The 17,337-nt window shown below is 39.0% G+C and overlaps 2 protein-coding genes across 4 annotated transcripts in view; one reads left to right on the plus strand and one right to left on the minus strand.

Annotated features, from left to right (window-relative positions):
* RCAN3 (RCAN family member 3) overlaps positions 1–12,338 on the plus strand; it is a 31,395-nt gene extending 19,057 nt beyond the window's left edge. For 2 of the 3 annotated variants that reach the window (XM_036864866.1, XM_036864874.1), the window contains exons 3-5: positions 7,790–7,963; positions 9,012–9,183; positions 10,171–12,338. In XM_036864866.1, coding sequence (XP_036720761.1) covers positions 7,790–7,963; positions 9,012–9,183; positions 10,171–10,355 — 531 coding nt within the window. In that variant the 3' untranslated portion in view covers positions 10,356–12,338. Of the gene's footprint in view, positions 1–7,731; positions 7,964–9,011; positions 9,184–10,170 lie in introns of all 3 variants that reach the window. The other variant, XM_036864883.1, reaches the window with a different exon arrangement.
* LOC118901598 (junctional adhesion molecule B-like) lies at positions 3,720–5,372 on the minus strand. Its single transcript, XM_036864851.1, has one exon. The coding sequence runs from the start codon at positions 5,272–5,274 to the stop codon at positions 4,336–4,338; it is 939 nt and encodes a 312-aa protein (XP_036720746.1). The 5' UTR covers positions 5,275–5,372; the 3' UTR covers positions 3,720–4,335.
* Positions 12,339–17,337: the final 4,999 nt, after the last annotated feature.

Genomic DNA, 17,337 nt, shown 5'->3' on the forward strand with positions numbered 1-17,337 from the left:
ACTTGTTTCTGACATTCTTTCAAGTTTACATGTCTTTGGAAAGATGGGTCCCTAACTTGAAAAATCACCTTCATTCTCTAATGTCCGTGAAGAAAACACCACCAGAAAGGAAATGAACGTCCACCCTGGAATAAATCACACAATCAATATTGTTCCTTGTTTTAGCCTCAATATCTAAGATAGTACCTGATCTTATTGAATGAGTGAGTGGATGAACAGCGAGAAAGAATTTATCAAGACACGTACACACAAAGATCTAGATGGAGACCAAAGAAATAGAACAGAGCTCAAGTTACTGCCAATCCTTAAGCACATGGACAAGCCCGAGAATGAAATGTTTCTTGGTCTTTGTACGTAACTGACCTTGATGAAGAGGAGTCGTGTCTTGCTCCTCCACGTTTTCATGCATACCGTGTTAGCTTCATATCAGCCGTTTCCATTTGTTTTAAGTGGCTTTTCATTCTGTGCAAGCTTGGCGCCATGAATACATACATAGTAAGCAACTCCAAGGCCATCACCCAACAGTTGACTTTATGAAATAGAAAACAAAACAAAAAGACAAAATTAATAAGGAAGATTAAAAGCCACTGGCATGGAAATAGTGTATTTTTTCAGTATGTACAATTCAATTTATTGCTATAATAAAAAAAAAACCCTGCTATCCTCTCCCTCAGTTCAAGTCAAAGTTCATAGCAGAGTAATGCAGAGTCCTCAGTGTCATAACAGAGAAGCAGGGTCCTCTGCTTCAAAGGGTCAGGGTCATAGGTCAAGTTCAGAAGAATCCTGGGAAGATGGACACTGATTCTGTTAATCAGTGGTTCACTGTATCACCCACTGCAACCGAGTCTCCTGGGAGGGCATGTCTCCTAGGTGACTGCTCCCTCAGCTCGACGCATCTGAATTACACTAAAGGACTGTCAGGAAGGGCAGGTTTTAATTTTCCACTGGCGACCTCCGTGGTACCTGCTCTCTGGTTCATCCTGTTATCGCTGTGTATTTACCTCCTTCCTGGGGAATCCACATCACACAGTAGAACAGCTATTTTTGCGACCACAGAATGGCAAATGGATTATTGCAACAGCTCTACCTATTTCTGTTAATAATAGTGATAATACTCCCTATGTATTGTTCTAAGACCTTTAAATGGTCTCTCTTTCTATCACCAATAACCCAATGAAGTGAGTACTTTTACTCTCCTCAGTTAATGGATAAGGAAACTGTAGGCACAGCAAAATTGAGTAACTTGCCCAAGGTCACACAGATGTATAATGGAGCCAGGAGTTAAACGCAGACAGCCGAGCTCCAGAGTTCTGTGCTCAGAAGATAGGTGGCTGGTGGAAGCCACAAGACCTTGCTGAAGCGATCTGTCCAGGCTGTGAATTCCTCCTTAGGTCTTCCTTTTGTGGTCTCATGTTTGAAGAAGTGAAGAGTCTGTTACTAGATGCAAAAAGGAGTCTTTTACCCATGCTAAAGGCCAATGAGCAGAGAGCCTCTGGTCCTCAGGAATGGCTGGTGTGTACTCATGTCCCCCTCGCAAATGCAGAGGTGGCTTTTGTACTTGTTCATCAAAGCCAGTGCTCGGTCACTGAAGTCACAGGAGAGATACCACCATGTGGACGACATTGTCCCTGACGGGGCCATCGGACCGTCTACAGGCTGGCACGTGCAGTTCTCTCTACTCCAATAGAAGCCTGAGGCTGGATGTGAAGTTCAAGCTGAACCTGAACTTCCCTGAAATTTATTTGAAATTTAAGAAACATCTAAACAATTCATGAGACAAGGAAGAATCATAATGGAAATTAGACTAAAGTATTTAGAATCAAATGATAGTGAAAATAATATATATTAAAACGCGTGGGGACAGCTAAAATAATACTGAGAAATGTATATTTTTAAAATGCTCATATTAAAAATGAGAAAAGTTGAAAAACTAATGGAGTAAGCATCCATCTTAAGGTGATAGAAACAAAACTCAAAGAAAAGAATAAAGAGCAGGAATTAATGAAATAGGGACTAAACATACGTGGAGAGAGCCAGTAGTGTCAGAAAGGTGATTCCCCAAGGAGAAGAGTTATATCTCTCCACTTATATGGGTCTTTAATTTCTTTCAAACTACGTCTTATAGTTTTCAGTGCACAGGGGAAAGGATATTCATTTCAACAATGGGTGCTGGAACAAAGGGATAGCCATATGGGATAAAAAATGAAGTTTGACCCTTGTCTCACATACAAAAATTAACTTGAAGTGGATCATAGACCTAAACGTAAGAACTAAGCTATAAAACATCTACAAGAAAGCATAGGAGAAAATCTTAGTGACCTTGGGTATGGCTGAGATTTCCTAAATATGACACAAAAAGCACAAAGGTTTTTTGTGGGTTTTTTTTTTTTTAATTAATGTAGACTTTAATCAAACAACACCACCTGTGAGATGAAGTTTTTTGCAAGGCTGTATTGAAAAACAGTTGTTCCAGATTTAGTTAGGTTAAACCCCCAAGTAAAAATAAATCTAGTTACAATGATAATAATTAAAACAAAACAAAACTTGCTATTAAAGATACTAATGCTCTAACCTTTATAAAACACAATTTTACTTCACGAAAACAAAATCAAAATGTTCTAAGAATTATAATGATAGTTTTTTGTTTTTTTTTCTTTTCATGCTTCACCACCGAGAGTTGGGAAACTATGCATGTGGGCCAGATCCTGTCTGCCTGCTGTTTTAAGAACACAAACATGACCATTTTAAAAGTATTGTCTGTGGCTGCTTTCATGCTACAATACAATGACATGAAAAATGGCAGAGTTGAGTACAGTACAGGCAGTTATAGCAGGGACCATATGGCCTACATGTCTTAAAATATCTACTACCAGGCCCTTTACGGAAACTGTTGGAAGGGGTCTGGTGAGAATCACTGAATGTCACAGACAAGTGGGGGCAGTGTGACAACAGGCATCTTCCCAGTGACCTGGTGTCCAGGCACATATTCGGCACTTCGTGAGTACTTAATCCAATTGCCTATCCTGTGGATCCTGGCGATATGCTCCGCCTATTGGGCAAAAAGAGTGGACTCCTTTAAAAGCAGTTTAACCATGTTCAAAGTTGTCAAAGGTAGTGAGGGACCTTTTCGTCTAGATTTGCCTGGAACTGGAAGTGCCCTAGCCATATTGTCTTTTCAATATGAAACGAATAATCAAAAGTTCTGGATGATTATGCTTTTAACACAGTCTAATTACTCTCCCTATTGCATGCATCATTGGAATTTTCACTTCGTAACACTAGCTGGAGGTCTTTTTGATCTATCAGTTTAGAAACCAGATGATCGGACCCATTTTTCATTTCATTTCTCCTGTGTTTTCTATGTATCAAGCGTAGCACCAGGTGCCAGGAGCTACACTGAGCTGTTTCATCTCATTTTACTTGTCAGGCAACCACTCCTCCCCTCCATATCGCTGACTTTGCCATAAGCAGGGTTGGAAAACCACTGGCCGTAACAGCAAGGGACTCGGCTCAATGCAAAATTTCACTGCACGATTTTTATAGACAGAGAGATGTGAAGTCACCATCACGCAGGGACAAGTATCTGTAGGGTTATGTGTGTTGGTTCCAATGGCGAGTTCTGATGTCAAAGTCACTGATCCTCTTCAGAGGGGTCTTAGGGGAAGGAAATAGCAACAAGCAGCTCTGGGGGTGAAGTAAGACACTTGGGTTTGTGCTTAACTCTCAGAAAGATGTTTAATGAAGAAGTCAATGACACACACCAGGTGAGTGAGCTCTGGTCCTTAGGTGTTTTTCTTCATGTTGCTTTTGGTTCTCAGACATGAAAGTAAACAAAAAGTACAAATCCTTGGGTATAAGACCCTTCCTGCCACTTCCCTTCTGTTAATATATTAGTGATAAATGAGCAACAGAATAAGCATTGTATTAGGGGGAAAAGGAGGATTCTGGGAGAAATGAGACCAGAGGTTCCTTTTGCATCTGTCAGAGTATTTTCTGAACCCTCTAAATCAGACTCTTGCACAGAGGGTGCATACAGCTTATATTTTCATGCTCTGCGGATTAATTTCACAACCAGTATGATATGTTTTTAGTAACTTACTCTAGAAGTTACGATATTGAACATTTCACAAGCCCCAGAATATTACATAGTATTTTGACTCCTTTAACTTTGTCCAGACACAAGAAGCCAGACTGTATTTTAGCTGCTGACAAAACTATTTGTGTAAAATAAAAATTTCAAGTGATGTAGCAGTCATAAAGATTATAATGAAACACCAATTTCACCTCCTGTGTACCTCTTTGCAAATGTAAGACAAAGCAGAGTTTTATAATCTTTTAATAGTGCAACAACTGTGGTTTTGGTGCATCGCAAAGGTGGACTTCTTTTAAGGATTTTGTGTGCTTGAAATCATTTTCACTCATTGCAGTGGCTTTAGATGCAGAACTACTCTTCTGGAAGGAGGTTTCTTTTGAAAAGTAGCCTCTCCTCTGAGCATAGCACACACCAAGGCCACAGACAGAAATCACTAAGGCCACAACTACTACAGCTGCTGTGACGCCACTTATGTTGAGGTCATCTACTTGCATTCGTTTCCCAGGACACCTGCTATGTCCAGCAGAATTACGGACTTGGCAGGAATATTCTCCACTGTCCAGTTTTGAAACAGTATTAAATTGCAGAGTTCCAGATTTTGTATTCATTGTGTATGAGCTGTTGGCACTTGGGGAGCCAAGTTTTGGATTCTCTAGCAAACGGATGCCATCCTTAAACCACATGTATTCAGGAGCCGGGTTGCCTTCTTTGTCCTGACATCGCAACTCCACCACAGTTCCACGCAGTGCAGAACTGGGTACTTCACATGATGGAACTGCCGGAGCCACTAATACTTCTAGAGTGAGTGTATCCTCTTCCAGGTTTTGACCTTGTTCAGATGGGGCACTAACTTCACAACGATATTTCCCGGCATCATTTCTCGTAACATTTTTGATCCATATGCTGAAATCTATCATCTCAGCTCGATCTTTAAAATCTCCTTGAAGAGCCTGTTGATAGTAGACAAAGGAGACACTGTGCCCCAGTTTCTTCCACTCCAATCTGGAGGAAATGGTCTTCTTTGGATATTTGCAGGCTAAAATAACCTCTTGATACTCTATTGCTGTGACTACTTGATGATCTTTTGAGGCAGAGAATCCATAGGCCTTATGATAGTCCAGGGCGATCACCAGGTAGCACAGCAGCAGCAGGAGGAGGCGGTGGCGGCTCCTCCTCGCCATCTTCGCAGGGTCGGGAGCTGCCGGCTCCTCGGAAGCCGAGGGCCCAGCGGCGGGAGCGCGGGAGGCAGCCCGGGGGTGGGGGGGGGCACTGAACTTGTGGGGTTTTTTTAAAGTTATTTATTGTCTTTATTTTTTATACTTATGTGCATTTATACTTGATACATTTCTTTTTTTTTAACATCTTTTTTGGAGTATAATTGCTTTACAGTGGTGTGTTAGTTTCTGCTTTATAACAAAGTGAATCAGCTATACATATACATATATCCCCATATCTCTTCCCTCTTGTGTCTCCCTCCCTCTCACCCTCCCTATCCCACCCCTCTAGGTGGTCACAAAGCACCGAGCTGATCTCCCTGAAAAAGCACAAAGGTTTTTTTTTAAATCAACACATGGAGTCAACACTTCATCCAAAAACAAAAAACAAAAAAACAAAACAAAAAAACTTGCTTTTCAAAAGATACTCTTTCAAAATGAAAAAGGAAAGCAAGGACAATATTTGAAAGACATAGACTTGACAAAGGGCTTCTATATAGAATACATAAAAGAACTCTTACAACTTAATAAGAAAGATAGCCCAAGTTAAAAGTGGGAAAAGATTGGAATAGACACTTGACCCAAGAAGTTATAGAGATGGCAAATAAACTTAGGAAAAGGTGCTCAGTATCAGTAGTCATTAGGGAAATGTGAATTAAAACTACAGTGAGATAATACTGTATCCCAGTACAATGGCTGAAGTTAAAAAGACTGACCATACCAAATGTTGGTGAGAATGTGGAACAGCTAGAACTCTCATACACTGTTGGTGTAAATGTAAAATGGTACAATCACTTTGAAAATCAGTTTCTGAAAAGTTGATCATATACTTGTCATACAATTCAGCCATTCCACTCTTAGGTATTCACCCAAAAGAAATAAAATCATATATCTACTCAAAATCTGTACATGAATGTTCATAGCAGCCTTATACCTAATAGTCCAAAACTAGAAACAGCCCAAATGCCCATCAGCAGGTACATGGGTAAACATCCTTACAGTGGAATTCTACTTGACAATAAAAAGGACCACAAAAAACCCAGTAATACGAATCTCAAAATGATTATGCTCAGGGAATACACCTGGACCTCTCCCCCCCGCCCCCCACCAAAAGTACATTTATATAAAATGCTAAAAAATACAGTCTAATCTAGAGTGATAGAAAAAGAGATAGTGGTTACTGGGGTGAGGGGGGGGCACCTCATACACATCTGTTTTATGTAAAGTAAGGACTTAAATATGAAAGGTAAAACCATAAAACTTTGAGAAGACAATCCGGGAGAACATCATTGTGATCTCAGAGTGCAGAAGGATTTCTCAAGACACAACACAAAAGGAAAAAGTGGATACATTTAGTAATGTTCAAATTTTAATATTTATGGTACCTATAATTGACAAAGAATTAGTATCTCGATAGAATTCCCATGACTCAATAAAAAAGGACAACCCAATAGAAAAATCGACAAAAGATATGAACAGATACATCACATTAAGAGGAGCCCCAAATGGCCAGTAAACATGAAAAGAGGTTCAACCTCTTTATTATTCAGAGAAATGTGAATTATAACCAAAATTAGAGCCCATTTCATATTCCCTACTTCACATTGATAAAAATTTAAAGGTCTTTATCAAATGTTGGCATAGATATGATGCAACCAGAACACACATTCACTCTTAGAGAGTAAACTGATATAAACTCTTCGGAAAACTATTTGGCAACATCTGCTAAAGTTAAAGATGTGCCAGTGCTAAGGCCCAGGGATTGCACTTCAGAGAAACTCATGCTTATGGTACCAAGAATGTTCATAGCAGCACTGTAGTAGCAAAAACTGGAGGCAGTTCAGATTCCAGCAGCACTAGAGGAATTGTGGTATGGCTCTACAATGGAATACTATACAGTCATGAAAAGGATGGCTCACAGTTAGTTACACACAGCAACAAGGAAGAATCTTAGGAACAAAAAGCAAGTTACAGAGGAATATGTGCAAAATGATTCAGTATTTAAGGATCCATATAAATGTTGTAAAACTATAAAGAAAAGCAAGGGAAAGATAAGTACAAAATTCCAGAAAATGGTTACTTTGAAGCAGGAAAGGAATAGGATGGGGATAGAAACTCTGGCACACTGCGGACTTCAAAATGATAGTAATGTTTTTGTTCTATAATTGGGAATGTTTTTATGATTTTTATACCTTACATTTATTTTATAATACTTTACATTTGATTTTATAATATGAATCTACACTATATTTAATAAGGTTATTTTTAGAATAAGTGCAAACTGCAGAATTCAGCATATGATTAACAGGATACCTGTTCTTGTACACCTACAAGAAAAAAATGCTTTTTTGGGGAAAAAGGCAAATTATAATGAGTTCTATCCCGTTAATTATGTTTAATGACTTAAATTTCCTCTTGATAAAGGTTTTTCGTTTCTCCCCTCGCCCGCATTCTCTCTGCCTGGCTGCCCGTCGATTTGTAGGAGAGATTTGAAGCACTTTTCACCATCTATGATGACCAAGTTACGTTTCAGCTGTTTAAAAGCTTTAGAAGAGTCCGAATAAATTTCAGCAAACCTGAAGCAGCAGCACGGGCTCGAATAGAACTCCACGAGACCGACTTCAACGGGAAGAAGCTGAAGCTGTATTTCGCACAGGTACTTCATGGTGCAGACGGCAGTGTTCTCTAAACTTGTTTTCCTCCATCCAGAAATACTGTCAGTTCTCCATTTTCTCTATTATTATGCCAGAGGTCTTTGATATGAACAATCCCCAAGGAGAAAAATATTTTTTCCTTTATTTTACAGATACATACATTTATTTATTAAGCATATTTGCCGTCCTAACTTTGTTTTGTTTAAACATGAAAAGAGTTTCAACCTCTTTTTTATTCAGTTTAAGGAATTCATTTTTCTGGCAGCTTTTCTCAACTGGGGTTGAGAAGGTTAAGCCCTAACACCTTAAGGTCAGTGAATTAACTTTTCTCCTGTGCATCTAGAATGGCACTCGTGCTGGGACATCCTTGGAAGAAGTGAGAAAGTAGTCTCTGGAATCATTTCCGTGCGCTCTGATTCATATGAGGCACCCCTCTGAAAATGGGGTGAGCAGGGAGGAGGCATGGCACATACGGAAAGACTGTTTTAGACTTTGGAATTGAAAAGGATCCTCTGGGTTGCCAAGAGTTGGCTATGCTTATTTCTCAGAAGAATTAGTGAAATAAAGGCATTAGATGATGTGTGTTAAGGGCACTGTTTTATTTTCAACACAGCATTTTTTCCCTTGGTCTTAGCTTTCAAAGTAAAAAAAAAAAATTAAGGGGTTTGTCATCTCATACTCCAAATGAAACCCATATTTGGACTTTTCTTGGTGGAATTGATGGAGATGGTATAACCTAATCTCTTCTAAAACTGGGATTCAGTGCTTAGTACCATTCATTGTTCATTCATCTCTTCACCAATTTATTTTTCTAGTCAACTGATATTTATTGAGCACATAATGCTCTGTGCTGTGCACTGAGTGTTCAGTGGTGAACCAGACAGGCACAGACCCTGACCCAGCCACTGGGAGATGTACTGTTAAAGAGAAATTTTTAATTTTTAAAAATTTTCTCCCAGGAGATGTTCTCCCAAGAGATGTTACAGTTAATGTAAAGATGAAAGTGAAAAAAATAGTCCAGTCAAATTTTGAACATCTCCCTCCCTGCAGGTACAGATGTCCAGCGAAACACAGGACAAATCGTATTTACTGCCCCCGCAGCCGGTCAAACAGTTCCTCATCTCCCCTCCTGCATCGCCTCCAGTGGGGTGGAAGCAGGGGGAAGACGCGATGCCTGTTATAAATTATGATTTACTCTGTGCTGTTTCCAAATTGGGACCAGGTAACAAACTTCTATCTCTCCTGTTTTATTCCCAAAAAACTTTTGTATTAAAGACTGTATTCAGCAATTTGTGTTCTAGCCAACTAGTAACAACATGGTCAGCATGGAGGATAAAGTCACACAAACCTGGGTTCAAATTCTAGCATTTGCTAACTTTGTGATCTTGAGCAAGTTACTTAGCTTCAATTTTCTGAGCCTCTGTTTTCTCATCTAAAATAGGGATCATAATAGCTACCTTTCAACGTGGTTATAAGGATTACATGATATATATGTAATAATTAATCTAACTGCGGTTTTTACCGCTATAAATTCTAGTATATAACAGGTCATTAGTGAATATTAGTTGCCATCAAAATAGCAGACAGACGTCACATTGACTAGTATATCAGGGAATTGGTGGTGATACCAAATCATCCCTTCCAGATTCTTCTCCTGTATTTATTTTTCATTTCTTCTTTTCCTTCTCTTTTATTTCTCTCTCTCTCTCATTCCTTTAAAACAATATAAGAAATCGATGCCATTGTTGTTCATACAAGTTGTCCACCTAAGATAATGTTATGTCTTTTATAGGGGATACAAAAGGCATTTTGAGGGGAAATGGCTAGTTGTTGTTTTTAGACATCAGAGCTGTATCTTGGATCTCTGAGGTCCTATAATAACGAGATTGCTGTTGCTGCCCGGAACCTTACAGGTGTCTACCAAGGGAGAACCAGAAACCGTTATGAAATTAAGCAGATGTACTTGTGTTATTCATAGAACAGTAATTAGCACTTACATTTTAATCCCCAAGACCTCCTTACTAGCTAATGTCTTAAAATGCCAAAACTTTTTAAGAACCTTAAAGCATCAATTCTCTAATGCCATAACAAGATGAAGTTCTCTGACATAGGATTTAAAGATGGAAAAACCAATAATGAGCAATGAAAATATGAGTAGAGCAAGAAGTTTCAAGGGACAGAACCCTTCCTTTGCTGTTTACCTCCACAGGAGAGAAATACGAACTTCACGCGGGAACCGAGTCAACACCGAGCGTGGTGGTTCATGTCTGTGAAAGTGAAACTGAAGAGGAAGAGGAAACAAAAAATCCCAAACAGAAAATCACCCAGACAAGGCGCCCTGAACCCCTGACTGCAGCACCGAGCAAGCCCCGGGCCTTCGACTGCACACTGTGAGGCTTTGGTTGTGGGGCGAGGCTGCTGCCACCTGGGCTGGGGTGGCGGGGACATGCCTGCCCGTGACCGTGACCGCTGCTCAGCCGAGGCGAGGACAGGAGGGAACAGAGCGCCTGCCCTGGGGACAGGGGAGTACAGAGTAGCAGCCGGGTTTACCTGTTCAAAATTTTAACTGATGCTCTGAGCAGCACGTTAAATGAAAGGATTAGCCCCCAACGTGTGGCAACTCTTGACCATTTTTAACAATAGCAAATTAGGAGAATGGCTCCCTCCAGCAACGTTGATTTCCCTGCTTCCGTGTAGCATGGGGTACCCCAAAATGAAAACTCTAGTCACTGAGTGCAGTACCATTTTTAAGAACTTAAAAATAGTCTTACAATTTTAATAATGTAGTACGGGGTTTTTTTGTAATGGTCTATTGGCTTCCAACTAATCTATTGGTCAAAGGTTAATTGCTCTTCAATATACATGGAATTTTTTGCACAGAAAGAAACCTGACATGGAGAATAATTCATAGAAAATCATTTTTCTCAAGTGTTTTTTCCTTAACTTTGGGGAAGAAATGCCCAATTCCCTTTGACTGTCAGAATCAAGGGGTCCAAATCTATATGCACATTGTCCTCATCCCGAAAGTGATACACAGACCCCAGTTTCTGATGTGCCATCCCTCCTGGACACACAGAGCTGTTGCTTTGGAAGGCAGGACGTGTCCCTTGTGAGCTTGATGACTGTGACCTCAGGTGGCCACTGCACTCTACCATTTGTGACCATGTCCTGGCCTGTAGCTCGGACTGTCTTCAACCACCAGTTGAGTTTTTGTTATGCATATTTGTGTGTCATCATTCATAGGCTTTGAATTAGAAAAGGTCATGATAAGATTTTCCATTTTTACATTGTCCATTTAAACATTTTTCAGTTTGATTTGAAAGGAAAGTCACACACATTTTTTTTCTGTGAATTAGGGAAAGATGGGGCAGATGGAGATCGTTTTGTTAATTGGACTTTGTTTTGGGTGAAATGTTTTTACCCTGGCTGCCAGTTGACATTTTCCCCTAAAATAGAAGTGTTTCCTACTTGTGTTTCAGAGTGTATCGTTGAACCTGCTAAGGTAGGAGCAGACATCTTCTTAACTCTTTGTGGTCTATTTGGACTTTGAGGTCCCTTTTGTAGAAAAGCATCAAAACTAAGAATGCTTTGCTTCAGGTCAAGTGGCTCTGCTGAATCTCTGGTCACTCTGAGGTTTTCTTTGTATGGCAAGTGTCTGGGGTTCCCTGGTGTGTCTGTGCAGGGACGTGTGAGTTTGGACTAATAAACCAATATGACTGCCACAACAAAGAGAGAAAAATGCAGAAATTCAGACTGTGCTGTCTATGCATTTTTGGTAATGTGTTTCTGTGGTCTAGATGTTCTTATTATGGTAGAATTTAGTTCTAAGGACATAAACTTTATTGCAAAAAATAAAAGTTTTCTATATTTTCCTTGCCCTCAAATACTCTGAGATGATCAACTCTTCTATTTGTATATATCCACCACTGGTAAGCCTCAATGTAAATTCAGTTGAAACTTGTGATTCTGTAAACAGTTTATTAAACTCATTATTTGGCAGTTTAACTGGCAGCCACTTAATAAATTTACTTTGCAGTTCTAAATTCAGCATTTTGTCACTTTTTCATCTTATCTGGGTGTACTAACTTAGCATTGCAGGACAGACCCTAAGTCAGGAAATGTATGTATTTTCAACATTTGGGAATTTTTGAATTTCCTTTTAGATAATATTTATTTGCTGTAATTTTCTAAGTGGTCAAAAGTCATGATGTTTTATTGTTTGGCTTGGCTTTCATGCTCTACCTTCCAATTAAAGAATATTCTATCCCTAACTTAAAACTGTCTTTTAAAGTCAAACAATGCAAATTACCTGAATATTTCTTTTTCTCTTTTCTTTCTTTTTTTCCAGTGTTGAATAAATTGAAGAAAAACTTAAACCAAAATTAAATATATATTAAGTAATATATATTTTTATTTAATATATAATTATTTAATATATATTAAACTTTTCCGAACGGAAAACATTAATATTTTCATTCTTTCTAGTATAATGTTTCCACAAGATGAACTCTAAAACAAAAACTACTATATGCCCATTAACTTTTTTTTTTTTTTAAGTTTTGGCCATGCCCCACGACTTATGGGGCCTTGACCAGGGATGGAACCCAAGCCCTCAGCAGTGAAAGCACCAAGTCCTAACCACTGGATCTCCAGGGAATTCCCTCCCATTGACTTTTAAATATTGTGAAATCAACCAGGATCTCCCCAGGTATTATGAGCTCTGTCTTTTTTTGGCTATTTTGTATCCAGTTCATGTATCCATCTTGTGAGAGATAAGTCTCATGCATCTTTTTCTTTTTTAAGTACCTTCTAATAAGTGTATCTACTTCTTCTTCTTTGAAATCGAGTCATTGCTTAGATTTAACTGATAGTATAGTAGCTATGTTTTCTTTAGAAATGATAACCTCTTCTTGGGAATCAATTTATTTAGACAGTTATGAGGAAAGAAGATGATGCTTTTTGTTAGGAAAAAACATTTGCAAAGGATAAGAAAATCGTACGACAATAAAAATAGTCGACAGAACCTGTAATGCATGGGCTCTTATGGTCTAGGTTCTTTCAATTTACCCAGCGGATGAAACCGGAAGTTAATCTATCTAAAAGTGTACTCCCTGTGAGCATCTACTAGTTTAAGGTGCTAAGAAGCAGAAATAGTAAGAACAGTTCCCTTGCCTTGGAGAGCTGAAAACCAGGTGAAAGCAAACTAGTCTTTTCACATTCTCCTTCACCAAAATATTATACACTAAAACCTATCAGTAATTAAGAGCCAAATAACAGCTCCTGGGAACTTCTAAGTTCAACATAAAGGTTTTTTTTTTAATTGAAGTTTAGTTGATTTGCAATGTTTTGTTAATTTCTGCCATACAGCAAAGTGATTCAGTTATACATATATATATATTCTTTTTTATATTCTTTTCCGTTATGGTTTATCACAGGATATTAAATATAGTTCCCTGTACTGTGCAGTAGGACCTTGTTGTTTATAACATAGAAGTTTAGATAAACATTGTGGTTTACGGGATGTTCAAATCAAAGAGATGCCAGGAGATAGAGTCAGGTTAGCACTTTCATTCTAGAATACGGTTGTTTTTGTTTCCCACTCACAAGAATTCTGTCTTTTTAAAATGTTGTGATATAGGGAATTCCTTGGTGGTCCAGTGGTTAGGACTCCGTGCTTCCACTGCAGGGGGCATGGGTTCGATCCCTGGTCAGGGAACTAAGATCCCGCATGCCGCGCAGCAGAGCAAAAAAAAAAAGTTGTGATATAAAATGAAAAGATTTGATTTCTCAGAATCTCAATTACAGAGCTGAAGATGACTTTGGAAATCATAATCTACTCTTCGTGTTACTCAGATTAGAAAACAGGAGCTGTGACTTGCTGTGAAGCCCACAGAAGGCAGCCCTGGTTCTAGAATTGGCAGTCCCAACTCCCAGGCTAGGGCCTTCTCTAGTTTTTCTCACCTTAGCCTCTTAAAGACACTCAGAGGCAGTGAATCCCAGTCATAAGAAAAGAAACAAACAAACAAAAGGGAAAAAATTCCTTTTCCCCTGATGGGATACAATGAATAAGAAAAATCTTATCTGATGAAGTCAGTGACTTCATAATTTTAATGACTGAATTCGATGTTCCGTGTTTTGTGTCTTTGTTGTCATTGTACCATTGGGTTTGGAATCTACTTAAATAATGTTTTATCTTGGTAGCAAGGAATTGTGTTGACATTTTATCAATATGTGGGCTTTCCTAGATTTCATAGTAATGAGATTAAAATATAAATAGGCATACTTGAGATGTGACTCTCATGAAGCAGAACAAGATCTAATATGATTTGAAAAGAGCTTGCAGTGGAATGGCACGCTTCCTCAGTGCTTGTAAGATGGAGTTCTGTTAAAGATTGAAGGCTGACCTGTGCTTCAGGTTTCTATATAGACTCTTACAGACCATGGCTTCATTTGTAAAAGGGAAAATCTCACACCTAATTAAGCACTGGAAAAGGTACAAAATTCTTTGGTTCATCAGGCTCACTGTCTGCTGGATCTCTCTCTTTTCTCCAGAGTTGTGTACTTCATACCTGCCCTACAGGTGAGCTTGGTCAGTCTTTCTCTTCTTGGCACACTTGCATTTATATCTTCCTGTAGGAAGGGAAATAAATTACTGACAATAAGTGTGACAATATAAAGAAACTAAAGACTTGGAGAAGTAGTTGCCTCCTAGCTGAGGAGGTAAGTCCATGTTGTAGAACCTCGCCTTTTAAAAGGTTAAATAAATTTAAAGAGTAAGATTTGTGAACCTTGTCCAACAATTTGATAAATAAGCTGTTTTTTAAACTTCCTTTGAAGTGGGGTCAGCCAGAACATCTTCATTGGAATGCAGTTTTTTTAAATTGCATGGTACAGATGAACCAGTTTGCAGGGCAGAAAGAGAGACCCAGATGTAGAGAACAAACGTATGGACACCAAGGGGGGAAAGTGGGGGGGGATGAATTGGGAGATTGGGATTGACGTGTATACACTGATGTGTATAAAATGGATAACTAATAAGAATCTGCTGTATAAAAAATAAATAAAATTCAAAAAATATCATGAATCGGGGGAAATTGTAAAAATTTGTAGAGTGTTATTATTATTATCAAATATACAAGTAACAAAGCCACTGAAATTTGCAACAACTCCTAGGTTCACTGACCAAAAAAAATTATAAAAATGGTCAAGTTCAAAATAGAAGTTTCCAGCTAGGGTTAAGAACTAACCTTGGACTGAGTCAAAGTGTCTCTGTCCATTTAAACAAAAGTTTAAAGGCCTTTTACTAAATCAGCCATGTGGTCCATCTTGTAAACCTGCATTTCCTTTTGAAACAAAACCACGTTCTGCAGGCGCTTGGAACTCCAGCGTAGCTTTGACTGAATGTCCATTCTTGCCATAAGGGAAGATATATATCTATGCAGCTAATATGTGTTTTTCTGTATCATTTTCTGCGTAGTCCCAAATCATCCTAACTCAAATTGGGGACTGAGGAGAGATGAAGGTGGCTAATCCTGTTATTGTGCCATACTCTTCCCACTGCTTTCTCAGCCAAGTCGGGGCGCCCGTGACTTGATTCCTGCTGTATTGTGCATATCCTCCAAGTTTAAGAAACGTTTCTCCACCATTTCACTTCTCTGTTAACTGAACCCAGGAGTTGAATTTGTTATTTTATCTGAACACATGTGTGATCTTGTGTTACATTTTGGGGCACGTTACCTTTCTGGTACTATCGACTGTAGTGAATATTATTGTACTTCAAAAAGCTGGTCAGTAATTCACATGTGTGTATTCCACATTTTAGTGTGTTTGAAGTGGCAATTCGTAGTTTGTAGTGCTTTGTTATTTGTCAACTTTGGCTCTTCTGTATTTTGAGGACATTGAAACATTCCTCCTCCTATCAAGGTGATAAAAGCAGAATGTAATCTGGGGGGGAGTCTTTGTGATTAATTGTAACAGTTTTGTTTTTAAAGCTAATAAAGCTAGTTTTTTTTTTAATCCTTTGAACTGAGTTTTCTTAGTAGTATTTTCAATAAGTATCACATTTAGGTAATAACACAAAAGACAGAAAAGTGAAATATTATGTTTGATTCTTTAACTAGATCCCAGCTGGACATTAGTGCTGTGTTTGTGCCCAAGTTAAAGGTGGTGACTCACCGCTGACTCTGGTTTGCGTTCGTCACCAAGAGAAGCTTTTTACCCTGGTTTGTTCCTCAGTTAAAAATGATTTACTCTGGGAATTCCCTGGCCGTCCATTGGTTGGACTCTGCACTCTTAGTGCCGAGGGCCTGGGTTCAATCCCTGGTCCACAAGCCACGGGGTGTGGCCCCCCAAAAATTTGATTTACTCGTTAAAGGCTTATTTTCTGTCTTGGTTAAAAAAAAAAAAAAAAAATCTCCAAATCAAAATGTTGAAGCTAAAAATGACTGTAGAGGTTATCTAGTACAGTGATTTTATATATATATATATATATATATATACATACACACACACACCAGTTTTAAGCTGTTGAACTCTGCTCTTTGTTCAGAAAAAGTCTTATGTAAATCCCAGTGTAAAAGTGATTACCAAAAACAAAAGTAAACAGAGCTGCTCCTTTTGAAGGGAGGCAGGGGGTGGGGAGAATGGGGACCCACAGTCCCCTCCAGCCCCTGTGAGAGCTCATGGAACAGTTCAGAGCACTCCACAGGGATCTGTTTCAGTAGCCTGCACACCCCTGCCCCCATGCTCCGCACTCACACCTTTACAAGCAAACGGCCCAAGAGACATTGCCAGGTTCACACATCTGGATGGTAGGCCACCTGGGACTAAAATCTCAGTTTCTTGCCCCTGTCCCAGGTTCTTTCTACCACACTCTCCTACTCTGTTAAACTGAAATCCTTAATTTTTCAGGAGAAGACGTATCACGATTCAGAGGTTCTTAAAATTATTAGTGTTTTTCTTTGTTTGTTTTAAAAGAACTAAGCCAGAGTTGTTGGGGACGTTGCCATTGTCACACACGCTTTTGAAGCTGTGTTCTGGGGAACGGCCTCCAGGTGGCGCTGGGCCTCCAGGTGACCGGGGCCTGGCACTCTTCACTCTAATCTGTTGCACATAATGGCCTTAAAATAAGATCTCACTGGAGCTAAGGATTCCTTGGCTGAAACAGCAAGTTGGAAAACCACTGCAAATAACCTAAAGGTAAAACACTCTTTTAATGGAGGAGAAAATACAAGAATAAAGGTTTAAGTAATTTACCTCATAAAATTAGACTGAGATAAAGGATTTAAAAAAAGAGAAAAAATAGACTGACTTAAAAGTTAGATTCAACAATGTGTGTATTGGGGTCCTATTATCACCAAGAAACATGTTGGAACAG

The sequence above is a fragment of the Balaenoptera musculus genome, chromosome 1 (genome assembly GCF_009873245.2).
Source record: "Balaenoptera musculus isolate JJ_BM4_2016_0621 chromosome 1, mBalMus1.pri.v3, whole genome shotgun sequence".
NCBI lineage: Eukaryota > Metazoa > Chordata > Mammalia > Artiodactyla > Balaenopteridae > Balaenoptera > Balaenoptera musculus.